This window comes from Macaca fascicularis, chromosome 3 (genome assembly GCF_037993035.2).
Source record: "Macaca fascicularis isolate 582-1 chromosome 3, T2T-MFA8v1.1".
NCBI lineage: Eukaryota > Metazoa > Chordata > Mammalia > Primates > Cercopithecidae > Macaca > Macaca fascicularis.
In genome coordinates this window covers 159,103,675-159,116,515 of record NC_088377.1, presented here as the reverse complement: position 1 = coordinate 159,116,515, position 12,841 = coordinate 159,103,675, and the positions used below count along the sequence as shown (strand labels likewise).

The following is a 12,841-nucleotide window of genomic DNA, read 5'->3' as shown; positions in this document are numbered from 1 at the left end:
CGAGCCTGGAGGCCAGACGGTGTGTTACAGTGCTCTTTTAGCTCTGCCGTCTGCGGACGGCTTAAGTGTTAACAGCTCAGTGAGCTCTTTGCCTTTTCATGTGAGGCGGCTGCCCTCCACCAGCAAGGGCAAGGAGCCAGTGTGACAGCCTTTTGTATCCATACTCGTGGCCTCCAAGCTCTTGTCTGGCGTCCAGGAAAAATGAGGTCACATGAACGAATTGAAGGATGGTAAATGCAGGGGATTTTATTGGTGATGAAAGTGGCTTTCGGTGGGAAAGGGAGCTGAACAGGCGACAGCGCATATAGGTAATCTTCCCCTGAAGTCTTGCCTTCTCCTGTCAGATTCTTCTCCAAAGTATGCTGTCAAGCTGTCGCTCTGAGGTCAAGCCACTTCTCTCCAATGTCCAGTTACAGTCCCATCTACCAACTGAGTCAGGGGTTTTCATAGGCACAGGATGGGGTGGGGCAGGCCGTGGGTAGTTTAGAAAAAGGCAACATTTGAGTGGGAAAACAGGGATGGAAGTTCTCACTTTCAGCTGCAGTTTCAGGTTTTTCAGATTGAGGGCGGGGTTTTGCCAGGGACTCGCCCTTTTCTGCCTAGAATTTCTCTGCCCCCCCGTCCCTATCAATACTGAGTTATTAAAGAGCAATTGAGTATTCCCACAATATGGAATTAAGGATAAACCCAAAATTTTGCCAAGACTTCTTCCTTCTCTGAGAAAGTACACAGGTATTGAGTCCCTGTTCCCTGTCAACTGACAATGACTAGGGTCTCTTAGCTCTGCACACTGGGAACAGCTTCTAATTCCTAACCTAACAATTTGGAGTTCTCATGCTCCAATGTATTTGTCTTGCATTTGTAGGTTTTTTCACTGTATTTTTAAATAGGGAATTGTGATTGTCCACACCTGTTTTAACAGGTCAAACAGGTTTTTACATTGAGCTCTTGAAACCTCATTTTAAATTGTCTTCCACATAGTATTTGAGGTTCTTTCTTTAGTGAACTACTAAAATATTTACTTTGGGGGTTTTATTAGCCTTTCACTCAAATAGGTAACAATTTCCCAACCATGGAAGGTCCCAGGTTACTGGAAGGAAGCGTATTCATTTCAGGTTTTGGCTTTTTTTCCTCATAATGAAGATAAACAAAGTGAAACAACTAGGAAATAAATTAAGAAAGTGTGTGTCAGATAGGAGTGGGCATAGACAGGGACAAGTAAAGCCCCCAAATCAAGACTTCAATACAGAAAACAAACAAACAAACAAACAAATAGAAAGTATGTGACTAAAATAGTTTATTTTATTTTTTTAAATGCAAAAGAGGAAAGAAAATTTGATATGAGGAAAAGTCAAGTATCAGGATATATATAAGCTAATATATAAATGAAATGAACACCAGCAATGGTAAAAGGGACAGAAGCTAGAAATTTGTAATTTAAGGTACTTGCACTGATATGAAATGGAATATTGTTATTTAAAGGCACATGGATCACTTGTAAATGTTTATTGCCAACTGTAGAGGGCAACCACTAAAAAAGGTTAAAAAAAGAATTGCTGTGTTAAGAAGGTGAGAAAATAGAATCCTGTAAAATGCTCAACAAAAGTTAAAAAGGCAAAAAAATGGGGAAAGTAAAAATAGGAATAAAGAAAAAAGGTAACAAACACAAAACAGTAATAAATATGGTAGATATTAATCCAATTATGTCAATAATCATTTTAAACGTCAAGGGCTAAAAAACAAAGATTGTAAGAGTGAATCAAAGAGCAAGACATATATGATGTCTGTAAGAAATCTAGTTAAATTTAAAGCCCCAGGTAGATTAATAAAGGGATGGATAAAGTTATACCATGCTAACAAAGGAAATCCAATAAAGGAACTCAACAATAAGACACAACCTGATCAAAACACGGGCCAAAGACCTTAATAGATACCTTGCCAAAGAAGATATACAGCTGGCAAATAAGCATATGATAATATACTCCACATCATGTCATCAGGGAAATGCAAATTGAAATAACAATGAGATACCACCACAAAATTATTAGAATGGCCAAATTCTAAAACACTGACAACACCAAATGCTGGCAACGATAAGGAGAAACCAGAACTCCCATTCATTACTGGTGGGACTGTAAATGTTATAGCCACTTTGAAGACAGTTGGCAGTTTCTTACAAAACTAAACATCTTTTACCATATGATCCAACAATTAAACTCCTTGGTACTTACCCAAAGAAGTTAAAAACTTACATTTACACAAAAACACACACACAGAGATGTTTTAGCAGCTTTATTGAAAATTGCCAAAACGTTGAAGCAACCAAGATGTCCTTTAGTAGGTCAATGAATAAACTGTGGTACATCTGACAATAGAATATAATTCAGCACTAAAAAGAAATGAGCTATCAAGCCATGACAAGATACGGAGGAATCTTAAATGCATATTACCAAGTGAAAGAAGCCAATCTGAAAAGGCCACATACTGCATAATTCTAAGTAGATGACATTCTGGTAAAGGCAAAACTATGGAGACAATAAAAAGGTCAGTGGTTGCCAAAAGTTGGGGGAGAAAGAGGAATGAATACGCAGAGCACAAAGTATTTTTTGGGCAGTGAAACTACCCTGTAAGATACTGTAATGGCAGTTAACATGTCATTACACATTTGTCCAAACCCATCAAATGTAAAATACCAATAATGAACCCTAATGTAAACTATTGTGTTTGGGCACTAATAATGTGTCAATGTAGGTTCATTGGTTGCGTTAAGAAAAAAGTGACTGAGGCAGGTGTCTCAATCGATAGAGAGTTGTTTAGCCAAAGTTTGCAGATGCACCCAGGAAGAACACAAGCCAGAGGAGCATCTGCGACCTGTGCTTTTCCAAAGAGGGTTTGGGAACTTTAATATTTAAAGAGTAAAGTGCAAACATGGAGAAGGAAGAGGAGGGAGGGTAGGCAGTGAGGCAAATGGTTCCATTCAGGTGAGGCTCTGGTGAGTGTTCAGTAAATCCAAATTTTATAGGTAAAAATAGGGAGTAGAGGAAAAGTCAATTATGCGTTCATTGCAGGGTAGACAGCGGGATGATTTCTAGTCTTGCCCTTGTCCTGTGCCTATGAAGACAAGCTGGTAATTGACATTGTCGGGGTGAAATTCAGCATAACTCAGTTTTAGGGATATTTTATAGGAGCGATATGTATCCTAAAAGATAGGGGCTCACAAGGATTTTTCTTGGGAGCAATTGTGAGGGAGGCCATTTCAGGAGATACGTAGTCTTCTATCATTGTGGAAACCTGGTGTATGGATGAGGCTATCACACAGGATTGTGAAGTTACAGCTACTGTTAGGGAACAAAAGGAAGGGAATATTGAGTAATTCAGCTCTGAAGCTTAACTTTCCCTTTGGCATAGTGAGCTTGGGGTCTTGAAATTCTATTTTCTTTCACAGTTGTAACAAATGTACCACTTTAGTGTGGGATGTGGAATGGGGGAGGCTATCATGTATGGAGGAGTTATATGTAAACTCTCCATACTTTTTGTTCACTTTTGATGGGAACCTAAAACTGCCCTAAAAAACATAAAGTTCAGTAATTTTTAAAAAAGAACTAAACTAGAACATGCTCTGAGACTGCCCTCTTGGGGTTACGTGTGAAAACAAACCTCTCCAAGAAAGAGAACACAGGGCCGGAGGGCCTGGCATTCAGTAGGGATCTGCAGTTCGTCCACCACATGCTAGCAACTGCACATTTCATGAAGAAGCTCAACAAGGAAGCAAAAAAGGAACTAAAGAAGCCTCATCAATTTAAAAGAGGGATTTGGACAAAGAAAATCCATGCAGGTGCCAACACAGAAATAGTATTTTCCTTGATGAAGTTTTTTAAGTTATCAAGAGCTATGAGATAGCTAACACTCTTTGAAAAAACTTTAAAAGAAATAGATGGACACTTGCAGAATATAAATCTTTTGTGTTCTATAAGCCTCCATTTTAAAATAAAAATAACTTCAAACATATCCTAAGTCATGAAAGCATGGACATGAAGAAATATTTGTACACCCATGTTTATAGAAACATTATTCACTATATCCAAAAGGTGGAAGCAAACCAAGTAGCCAGTGATGGATGAATGGGTGAGGAAAAATGTGGTACATATTTATAGAGTGGTCCCCCCATCCAAGGTTTTGCTTTCTGTGGTTTCAGTTACCTGTGGCACAGTACAATAAGATATTTTGAGAAAGAGAGAGACCACATTTGTATCACTCGTGTCATAATATATTGTTATAATTGTTCTATTTTATGATTATTGTTGTTGATCTCTTACTGTGCTTAATTTATAAATTAAACGTTATACATATGTATGTATGTATAGGAAAAAACACAGTAATCAGGTTCAGTGCTATTGGTGATTTCAGGCATCCATTGGGGGTCTTGGAACATATCCCCTAAGGATAAGGAGGGACCACTGTATAATGAATATTATTCAACCTTAAGAAGGAAGAAAATTGACCCATGTTGCAACATGGTTGAGGCTTGAAGACATTATGCTAGATGAAATAAGCACAAAAATACAAATACTGTATGATCCCACTCCTATGAGGTCCTTCCAGTAGTCAAAATCAGAGACAGAAAGAAAAATGGTGGTTGCCAGGCATTAGAGGAAAGATAAATGGGGGGATATTGACTAACGGGTAAAGAGTTTCAGTTTTGCAAGAAAAAAAAGTTCTGTGGAAGGATGGTGGTGACATTTGCACAACCATGTGAATGTACATAATGACACTGAACTGAATGTTAAGATGGTTAAAATGGAAATTTTTATGTTATGTATATTTTACCATAGTTTAAAAAGATAACTAAAAATGTGTGTTCTAATTCATGTGAGATTCTCAAAAGAGGCTATATCTAAAAGACAGATTCATGTTTCATGTTCCATGAAGCTTAGAGATTGGAGTAAGAGACTGACGAAACATGACAAGTGAACGCATCTGAAAACAACGAAGTTTCACACAAATGTACGGATTTTATTGACAAGTGGTATTTTCTTACAGTAATAAATATAATGCAATCTTCTTAAGAGTCAGGTTGGAGTTAGGAAGGCAGTGTACCCTTTATGGGAACAGTCAGACTGGTGGTACCATCTTCTTCAGAACTGCATCTAAGAGGGAACCTGTGTGCTGGCTGGGAATCACACAGCTGTGGGAAACAACTGCATCAGCCCCAAGGCTTCCCTCCAGACCTAAAGGTGATTCATGGCCCCTGGTTAATATCACCCTAGGTTCTCCCCTGTCCCAGTTTTAACATAATATATCATAAAAATAGCTAGTGCCATAAAAAGTCAACATTTCAAATATAAAAATTATTTTATACAAATATAATTCATAATTATTCTTTTAAAATACAGCATTGTTACATATGTTTGAAACATTATTAAAATAAATATTTCGTAGAGAAAAAATTTTGCTTCACAAAATTATAAAACAGAAGCATATAAAACTAATTCATGATTGGTGCTTCTTCAGGGTGTGTCTCATTCTCTCTTAGTGTAGGCAGCATGAAGTACATACATCTAGCCTGAAAACATACCACCATCACCCTATATATCTAAATGCTTGGAATTCATGTGTATCTACCCACAGTGCCCATGGCCTATCTACTTACACATCCTCTACTTGGAGCTTCTGTGAGAAGAATGGCTTTCCTGTGGCAATTTGCACTAACATACTTTTCCAGTCAACCTCTAGTTCAGAGGTCTGTGAGCTTGTCACTTTCTGGAGTTTGGGAAAAGGCATATTAACTTCTTCATCAAGGGAACCATCCTGTCCCCTGTGTAAGACTGTAACAGCCCTTTTCCCAGGTAAGGAAAGTATTGTGATTATCTGAAATATCGAGATTGTTGGTAGACCTGGACAATACTAACCCTGATTTCCAGGATCTGGAAGTTCTCTTTCCTGACTGCTCACTAGATGTTGGATGGGCCATATTTTGATGTGCAGTCTTGTGGTTCCTGCAGTATTCTAATACTTGCTTGGAAATGAGATAGTTGGAATGCTTAGCAAACAATATAGTTGTGTTTCTAAACATCATGGGGAGAAGAAAGAAAAAGGAATACAAGCTTATATAAACCACCTAAGTTTCCAGTTATCATTATTTAATCATAACCCTAAGAAGTATGATTTCAGTTCTTCTCCAACACTACAAATTAATGAGTTTCACTAGACAATAAGTTGATCAACTAGGCTGATTGACATTTATAGCTGTCTTTCCAATTACTAACACATGGCAAGGGTTTTCAGGAAAATCTGGCTTGCAAAACACAAGTGGTAAATCTTCAAGGATTTGAAGTACCTTTCACACAATTTGACCATTGCCAGGAAGCTATTTATCCAGACCCATATCAGTGTCCTCAATTCCTCTTACCAAAATGTTTCTGTTTTAAAAAAACGTAATTCATCCTTGTTTTCTGAGGCAGAGGTGACTGTTCTACAAGCTCCAATTCCATGAGGTGACTGTCCCACGAGCTCCAATTCCATAAGCAAATGTCTCATGTCAACATTTAGGCTGCTCTCTAAAGCCTTGTATCTTGCACCTCTTCTTCTGTCTCCTCTTTCAGAGCAGCAATTTGGGGCTGAGTCTTGCACTTGCTTGAGTTCCGGTGGGGAAAGAGCTTCACCCTGTCGGAGGGGCTGATGGCTTGCCGGAAGAGGCTCCTCTCATTCAGCAGTTTCTGGATGGAATCATACTGCCGCACTTTGTTCTCTTCTATGACCTAGGGAAATGGCTGTTAGTGAGATCTGGGACAGAAGGCAGGTCAGACTACAGCAGGGACAGAAACTGGCACAGGCTCAAAGGAAAATAAAAGTCAAAGAATGCAATGTCCAGAGCCTTGCATTTTGAACAATCAGGTATATCACATTTAACTGCTGTGTCCTTTTGCTCTAAGGAGGTTCTACCATCTGTGAAATTAGCTGTGATTTTCTATTCAGCAGCTGGAAGATTCTTCAGGGAGGTTTAGTGGAACTGAAGGTGCTTTGAAAACAAAATGTTAGGTCCCTTATATATTACCTTAAAAATGAGTGTAAGTCTACAGCACCATAAAGAGTTGAACTTCTTCAACAGTGATCTGAAGCTTAAGAATTCCAGGCTAGTCAGGATGTCCCTGAGTTTAATACACCTCCTTGGCTTGTTCAAGTTGAGCAAATCCAAGATCAGACAATAGAGGACTTTACTTAGATTCTTGAACTTGTCCATGGCAGGGCAAGAGGTTGTGAGTCTGTCCCCCTAATTTGTTACTTCAAGCTTAGTGATAATCATGGTAATAACAAGCCTTCAGCAAGGAAACCATTTACTTCCAGGAGGCTCAAAAGCCTGAACAGAAATGACGTGATACATCATCCTCAGAACTTCCTTGTGACTAAACCGTAGAGAATTTGTAAACATCACTTGAAAGAATCTGTGACAGTTTTATTTTGTTTTAATAAAGACAGATGGGGCCTCACTATGTTGCCTGGACTGATCTTGAATTCCTGGCCTCAAGTAATCCTCCTACCTCAGCCTCCCAAAGTGTTGTGATTACAGACGTAAGCCACTGTGCCTGGCCCTGTGACAGTTTTTTAAGAACAGTGAGAAGGTGGTTGAGAAAGGTACTACCTGAACCCAAATCATGGCTAGAAAAATGAAATGTGCCTCTCAACTTTGTCATTAATACCATAAATTAGACTGCAAGACAACTAGGCCTGTCCCAGACCACATCCATGGGAGATTTAGTTATTGAAAGAATCATAAGGACCTTTTTAAAAATCTTAAACAGTGGAGTATTTTGTATGGCTTGGTCCCCAAATAAAGGGCTCAAAAATTATATATATCCTATTTATAAATATAACTTAGTAATATGCTGCCATTTTAGATTTACTGTATTTCAACTTCACCACACGGCTCAGATCAAAGTGAAAAACTTGTGCGGCTATTTTGAGTAAAGCTGGATGGCTGTATGACACATATTTTTGAAAAGAACTTGTACATTATTACAGTTTGCAGGAACTATCACACCTGAGATTGTTATCAAGCATTACAAGGGAAACAAGATCTTAAGTAAAGTTATAAAGACTCACCAAAAATTGTTGGCATTCCAGCATTGCTTCTATCCTGTGTTCACAGAGGATTACTGTGCAGTCAGCAAATGCTTGTTTTAGAGTTCTTCTAATTATCTGGTATGTTCTAGAAAAGAAAGAAAATACTATACATAATATCACAGAACAGTAATTATCTGTATTTACTATTACTAATAGTAATTATGTCTATTGTTCTATTAATTTATCTCTTTAAATTACTTCTTTCTTTAAGTTCTTTTCACATAATGTTGATATAGAGTTAGCCACAATCAGCTTTTCAACCATGGGGTAGATTCTAAGTATCCACAAATAAACAGGACAAATATTTCGAAGAAACTTTTATAAATGAGTGTATTTTTCATTATGTAGATTCACCAGTACTTCTTTATTTGGGGCTATAAACATGCTTATGGTGTAAATGGGATACAAAGGCAAATCATAAGGATCAGATTATGCCCATGTATTTAAAAGTTTCATCATGTATTGACAAGGGGGAAAACTTTGTATGAAACTAAAAACTATCTTCAGAAGAAAACACAAGACTCTTAGATAAGGAAATAAGCATTTATGCTCATTTCCACTGGGCAATTATTTCATTTCCTGGGGGAGGCCCCCACTCACAGACATGATAGCCTAATAGAAATATGTGTTACCATGAAGCAGGCATAATGATTCTGTTCCTATTGTGCTATTAAGTAACAGAACTTCTGAAACTCACACTGGATCCAAATGAGCACTGGGTTCATCAAGCAGCAAGATCTTCGCCTTACTGAGAACAGATCTAGCCAAACACATCAACTGCTTGTGGCCATGGCTTAGGACACAGCCCCCATCCACAAGGACAAAGTCAAGCTTCCCAGGAAACTGTTCTATCACAGATCTGAGCCCAACCTGCAGTTAGAGAAGGTAGTTCAGATACCACAGAGTTAAAAACACTCAAGCGGTCGACATTCTAAAAATAAACACGGGAGTTCTGAAAGCTTATGTTTTTCATACCAATCCCTCTGGCCCCACTACCTGCCACCATTTGAATTTGATTGAGCAAAAGTCTATTTATTACCTTGACAAGTCTAAAGAATCAGTCTATAACTTGTTTTATCTTTGTACTTCATTCATTAGGAAACTTTCAATGAGTGCCTATTATGTGCCACGTATCCCAAAAGGTAGTAAGGAAACAATACGTGGTACATGGTTCTTGTGAGGCTCAGGGTTTATAAAGGTGTACCTAAATTATTCCAACACAACTGAATGCATGCTGGAAAAGATAATATGTATACATCGCAGGTATGCCCTCTAGTATGACATCCTATGTAGACAGAAGATAGAATGCAGCATAAAGGATGGAGGTATGATATCATCCTTGGTGTTACGTCCCATCTTCTACTCTGTCATGATTGAGGACAAAAGATAGCATAAAATAATCAACTGTGGGGTTTTTTAAATTACATATGGAAAATTGCTATTCATCTTTTGAAATCATAAAAACTAATTGTAACAAATAGATAAAAATATGAAGTAAAAAATACTGGCATTAAAATAGTGGCATAACACTAGGACATATAAAGCCTCTTAGATATTGGGGTAGAAAATGAGGGCTGTATTAGGGTCAATGACTTTTTTTTAAGCTAGACAGTAAAAGTAAAGTTTGAAAATGCAAATGAGATATAGAAACCCATTCTATCAAAATATGACAGTTATTGAAGTATTGGATTTATCGATTATTCGAATAAATGTGCATTAAATGTTTATTTTTGGCAAGTACTCCTGAGTGTATGAAGGCCAAAGAGATATACAGATGATTGTCTCCTGCCCTTGAGAAGTCTAGAATTTAGTATCAGGAGGTAAGATGGGCTCCCACCTGACTGTAATGGAGAATGAGACAATGGCCTCAGAAAGAATCTTTTGATTTCAGAGTTAAAATCAGAAATGGTCCAAAACACTGTGTTTGTTCATAAAAAATTAACTGTGTGTCCATCATCTTACCAGGAGATTTTAAGCCTCTTTGATATGGGGTAGAATATGAAAGTTGTGTTAGGACTAATGGCTTGTTTTTTTAAGCTGGATAGGAAACAAACAAAACACATTTGAAAGTATATTGCACATGATACTCCTTTCCTTGGTTGGTTTTTCATTAAAGTAATCTCACCTTGTGGAAATTAATTAAAGTTTGAGAAGAGTTTCTGGTATGGTAGGAAATGTAAGCACATTTATTCGACAAGGGGGGCTACTCTGATGTATCCCCGAAGACTCGAACATAAAACTTAGAAATACAGGTGCTGAGAATTTGAATAAAGGGCATTGGGCAGGGAGTTAGAGGACCTGTGTCTTTCTTTGTGCCTTCAACGTTTTTTATTGTTTCAGTCTATGAAGCTAAGCTGCTATGGTCTATCTTTTTTAAAAAAACAAAAACAAAATCCCTCCCTTGTTTCTAGGTTCTCCTTTAGCTATCATTCAACATCCGCCTATTTAGTCATCTAGAAATCTCAAGAAATTAATGTGCATCTGTTGTCTCTACTGCTTCACACCACAAGAATTTTTCTTTCTTAAAACATCTACTCCTTGGCTTAAGAGAAACCACACACTCTATGGCCATTTCTTCCTATTGTCATGTGTGAACAACTCTCCCTCTTCCTGCCCCCTTGAATATTAGTCTTTGTCATTTCCAACTCTCCAGACTCTCCTCTGAGATCCCAGTCATTTTCAGGGAATTGAGGACCACCTATAAGCTAATAATTTTCAAATCTTTATCTTGATCCCTAGACTTCTTCCAATTACTTTTTAAATCATTTTCCTTCTTACCAACTCTATTACAGTGACCCCAGTCTGGGTCATCATCATCTCTTAGGCATCATCCTACAAATCTCAATTAATCAAATTGTGAGTGCACCATACAAACACCCCAGGGATCTTCCAAAGATGTAGGTTTGACCATATCACTTCTGTTTTAAATCCTATGGTAGTTCTCCTCCTGGTGGAATAAAATCTAAGGTCTCTCACCTGGTATATGAGGCATCCAAATGGAGCCCTCTTCACTCTTATTCCCAGCGGCACCAAACATCTTGTAGTTCCCTAAACACCTTGATACTCTCAAGTGATGCCATTGCTAAGCCTGACATATCCTTCTGAATATCCCTGATCATCTCCTAAGGCATTCAACCAGGTACCTAGTGATAGTAGAATTTGTGCAAGTTTCCCTCGTTAGACTGTAAGCTTCTTGAGGGTAAAAACGTGCTCTTCAGCTCTGTGTTCCTAATGCCAGTCCTGGGTAACTGTCAACCTCAACAATTCATTCATTTATGAAATAGGTACTGAGCTCCTAGAATGTGGGTGGCCGAACAAAACAGAGTTTTGATGAATCATAAATGAATCAAAACTTAAGGATGAATGAATGAGCACTGGCTTAAGCTCTGCCATTGTAAAATGTTATCTAAGACATATCACTTTGCACGTGAGTATTTAAGATGCTATAAATTTCCCACAAAATCAAATTATAAAATTAAAAGTTCCCTAACACTGACAGAAATGATAGTACTTTAGATCAATCAGCAGTATTTGAGGTTTTGTTTTGTTTTTTTTTTCCAGTCAAATTAACCAGCAAGAAAAGGTCTGGCTAAAGACTGGAGCTCTAGAGTCAAACACAGTCAGCTTTGAATCTGTCCTCTTCGGCTCATTTGCTGATGATATCAGGTGCATTATTTTAAGTCTCATTTATCTCATATGTAAAAAAAATGGAGAAAATAATAATATTGATGTCAAAGGGTTGTTACGAGGATTACCAGAGATAATTTGTGGAAAGCGGCTCCCACAGAGTATGGCACATGGTAAGTACAGTAATTATTAGTATTATTGGAGCCTGGGCAACTCCAAGGACATGGGCTCGGTAACTGAAACACTACCTTTGTGTGACAACAGCTTTGTAAAAATTTTCCTTCACAAGTTGCCTTGGGAATTAAATTAGCAGGAAGTACTGCAATACTGTGAAGTTAGTGATGGCCATAGTAACAGGGTGGAGATTTTGGTCAGAATGCAGTACGCTCCCTCTAGATTCACACTAGTCATACACTGATTTCCTAAGGCCATACTAGGAAAGCTGTTTGACTGTCTTAGACTTTGCACTTGTGGCAAAGAGCGGAGCAAAGTATGTTTTTCCCCAGATGAAATTCTTTATTAGAAGTAAATAATTACATAAATTTATATATAACTGTCAATATTTAGAGAATAGAATTTTTAAAATGAATGACACTAAGACTGACCAATGCAGGGGATATTTTGCAATATTCTTATCTCACTGTTTCATTCACTATGAAGTATAGTAAAAAGCTTTTTAGAATCATCTTCATTACAGAAAAGTCAACATAGTTAATAAAACTTAAAATTGAAGTCAGTAAACATTTAAGAAATTTATTAAGTGCCTATTTTCTGCCAGACATGGTAATAGGCTTTGGTGAGATAATGGAAAGCAAGATAGATTAGTAATTGTTTTTGAAAAGTACAAAGTTATTGTTACCAATCATATGTGCTGATAAGAATTCTCCTACGGATCTTTCGGATGTAAATGACTGCTTAGTCATGTATTCCTTCAACTGGCTCTTAATGAGAGTTTATTAAATTCTAGGTACTCTGACAGACCCAAGATTCAAAGATGAGTAACAGGAGCCTCTGCCTTAAAGGAAATTATGGTCCAAAAGGGGAGAAAAATAGTAAGTGGAAAATTACTGTTCAAAGAGATAAGCACTATGGG

General features: G+C 37.6%; 1 protein-coding gene across 2 annotated transcripts in view; it reads right to left on the bottom strand.

Annotated features, from left to right (window-relative positions):
- Positions 1 to 4,992: 4,992 nt before the first annotated feature.
- CFTR (CF transmembrane conductance regulator) overlaps positions 4,993 to 12,841 on the bottom strand; it is a 181,689-nt gene continuing 173,840 nt past the window's right edge. For both annotated transcript variants that reach the window (XM_005550598.5, XM_065542499.2), the window contains 3 exons: positions 8,819 to 8,991; positions 8,101 to 8,206; positions 4,993 to 6,758 (listed from right to left, as the gene is read on the bottom strand). In XM_005550598.5, the coding sequence (XP_005550655.2) occupies positions 6,558 to 6,758; positions 8,101 to 8,206; positions 8,819 to 8,991 (480 nt within the window). In that variant the 3' untranslated portion in view covers positions 4,993 to 6,557. The remainder of the gene's footprint in view (positions 6,759 to 8,100; positions 8,207 to 8,818; positions 8,992 to 12,841) is intronic.